The 2,235-nt window shown below is 52.9% G+C and overlaps 1 protein-coding gene across 1 annotated transcript in view; it reads right to left on the reverse strand.

The window, feature by feature from the left end:
• Positions 1–1,395, reverse strand: part of LOC106809557 — a 10,248-nt gene extending 8,853 nt beyond the window's left edge. The window contains exon 1 of the mRNA XM_014812679.1: positions 666–1,395. Coding sequence (XP_014668165.1) covers positions 666–1,296 — 631 coding nt within the window. The 5' untranslated portion in view covers positions 1,297–1,395. The remainder of the gene's footprint in view (positions 1–665) is intronic.
• Between the last annotated feature and the right edge of the window lie 840 nt (positions 1,396–2,235).

Genomic DNA, 2,235 nt, shown 5'->3' on the forward strand with positions numbered 1-2,235 from the left:
TGTGTGTGTGTGTGTGTGTGTGTGTGTGTGTGTGTGTGTGTGTGTGTGTGTGTGTGTGTGTGTGCGCGTGTATTTATTTGTTTGTTTGTTTATTTATTTATTTACGTGTATTTGTATTGAGGCAGCGATGAGGAAACAACTATGATGATGAGTAGTCTATGGGAATTTTCGTGCACGTGATTTATCTGTTTAAAATTACGCTGCTCGCGTTTTATCGCTGTGGTCAGAGCAATTAACGTCCATGTTTGATGTTAACGCTTAGACAATTCCCTTACTGCGGTTATAGTTTTAACAGTAAGGTAACAACGGCAAGCCGATGTGTTAGGATATCAGGATCCGATATACGCTATTATTATGACGCTTCTCATGATATACTGGCTTTATTACGTACTAACGCGAGGAAATTCTAGAACGAAGGCCACGAGTTAATAACGGAAGTCATTCTATTAATAAACCACGACCTTCTAACATTACATAGGTTCGCTTGAAAAACAGATTTATTCAATATTGGCTTTAACCGACCCGCAATATAGCAATTATTATACGATAACATATAATAAAATGAAGCCCATTATTAATTATAGACGCATAATGGCGGTAGTGTGTCGTAATACGCATTTCTAACATACGATCTCGTATTTCCTACGTGATTATAACATTCTGACATGACTTACCTTTTGTTTTCGTGTCGGGAGTGTGTGCGGCCGTCTCCGTCTTCAGCTGCGGGTATGAACGCGATATCACGTCTAACCGATGATGTCTTCTCTGAGCTCCCAGGTTCGCCTTCCCCGCGATGTTCTGTTGCTTGAACACGCCGTGATGTTCCTGCTGCTGGTTGCTAGGCGACAGGGGGAGGTTGCCTGGATACGTCGCGTGCATGCCCTGATGGTAGTGTCCGGGGTACACGCTGGTGATGTCCGGCAGGGAGCGATACTGCGGGTGACATGCAGCGGGGTACTGGTACTGCAGCTGCTGCTGCTGGCGGTGAGCATCCGCCTGGCTGTTCAACCCCAGGATGGCTTCAATAGAGAAGGACTTCATCGCGGTACTCGGCGACCGCGTCGGCGTTGGGCTGCCGGACGTCGACACTGTCGTCTCTGGCGACGACGCCGGCGCCGCTGGCAATGCCAGCAGCTGCGGCGGCGGCGGCGGCGGTGGGACCATGCCGATGTAGTGTGAGTATGGCACGGCCCGCGGCGGCAGGCTGACGTTGACGCTGAGGGCGGCGTAGGAGTAGTTGAAGGGAATCATGACAGGACTCTGCATGGTGCTGAAAGCAGCGAATCCTTTGTCCATCTGTGAGTGTGTGACACAGGACTGTACACTCTGCTGCTGCTGCTGATGATGATGATGAAGATTATGATGATGATGTTGTTGCTACTGCTGCGGATGACGACGATGATGTTGTTGCTACTGCTGCGGATGACGACGATGATGTTGTTGCTACTGCTGCGGATGACGACGATGATATTGTTGCTACTGCCTCTGCTGCTGCTGCTACTACTACTGATGCTCTCGGGATGCAATGCGATGTCTATACTGGGATGTTGTAAACGTAGGCTGGCGGCCCGGACTGACTCCAGCCGCTGTCTCCTCCCTGGCAGGTGTCGGTGACGGCAGACGATGGCGTGCTACAGGTGTACGAAGATTCTTCTCTCGTCCGTGCGAGGCAGATACACGTCGCCGCGTAATAATTGCTCGCAAACTAGATGTCGTTACGGAGCTGATACGATCAAGGCGTCTGCTTCTCTCGCCGTGGCTGCTACCTGTCTGATGCTACTGCTGCTGCCGCGCGGTAGCGTATGCTGGATCATCCCACTTCGCGCGCGCGTATATCCGCGAGGCGGCGACATCAAAGGGCGGCTCGCCGCGCGGCGGTGACGGCGGCTGCGGGCGGCGAACGTCCGCCGTGCGGCGGCGGCCGTGATTGGCTGCGCGTCGCACGCGCTCGTCGCTGATTGGTGGCGCGCTGCTGCGAGCTACGGACGCGTTCGCGGCGATGATGCCGTCATGTGTGACGCGATATCAGAACCGCTGCTCGACGCCCGCCAGCCTCTCTCTCCACCTCCTCTCTCTCTGTTTCTCTGTTTCTCTCTCCACCTCCTCTCTATATATCTCTCTCTCCGCCTCATCTCTCTGTTTCTCTGTCTGTCTGTCTCTCTCCCCCCCCCCTCTCTCTCTCTCTCTCTCTCTCTCTCTCTCTCTCTCTCTCTCTCTCTCTCTCTCTCTCTCTCT

This window comes from Priapulus caudatus, unplaced genomic scaffold (assembly GCF_000485595.1).
Source record: "Priapulus caudatus unplaced genomic scaffold, Priapulus_caudatus-5.0.1 Scaffold364, whole genome shotgun sequence".
Classification (NCBI taxonomy): Eukaryota; Metazoa; Priapulida; class Priapulimorpha; order Priapulimorphida; family Priapulidae; genus Priapulus; species Priapulus caudatus.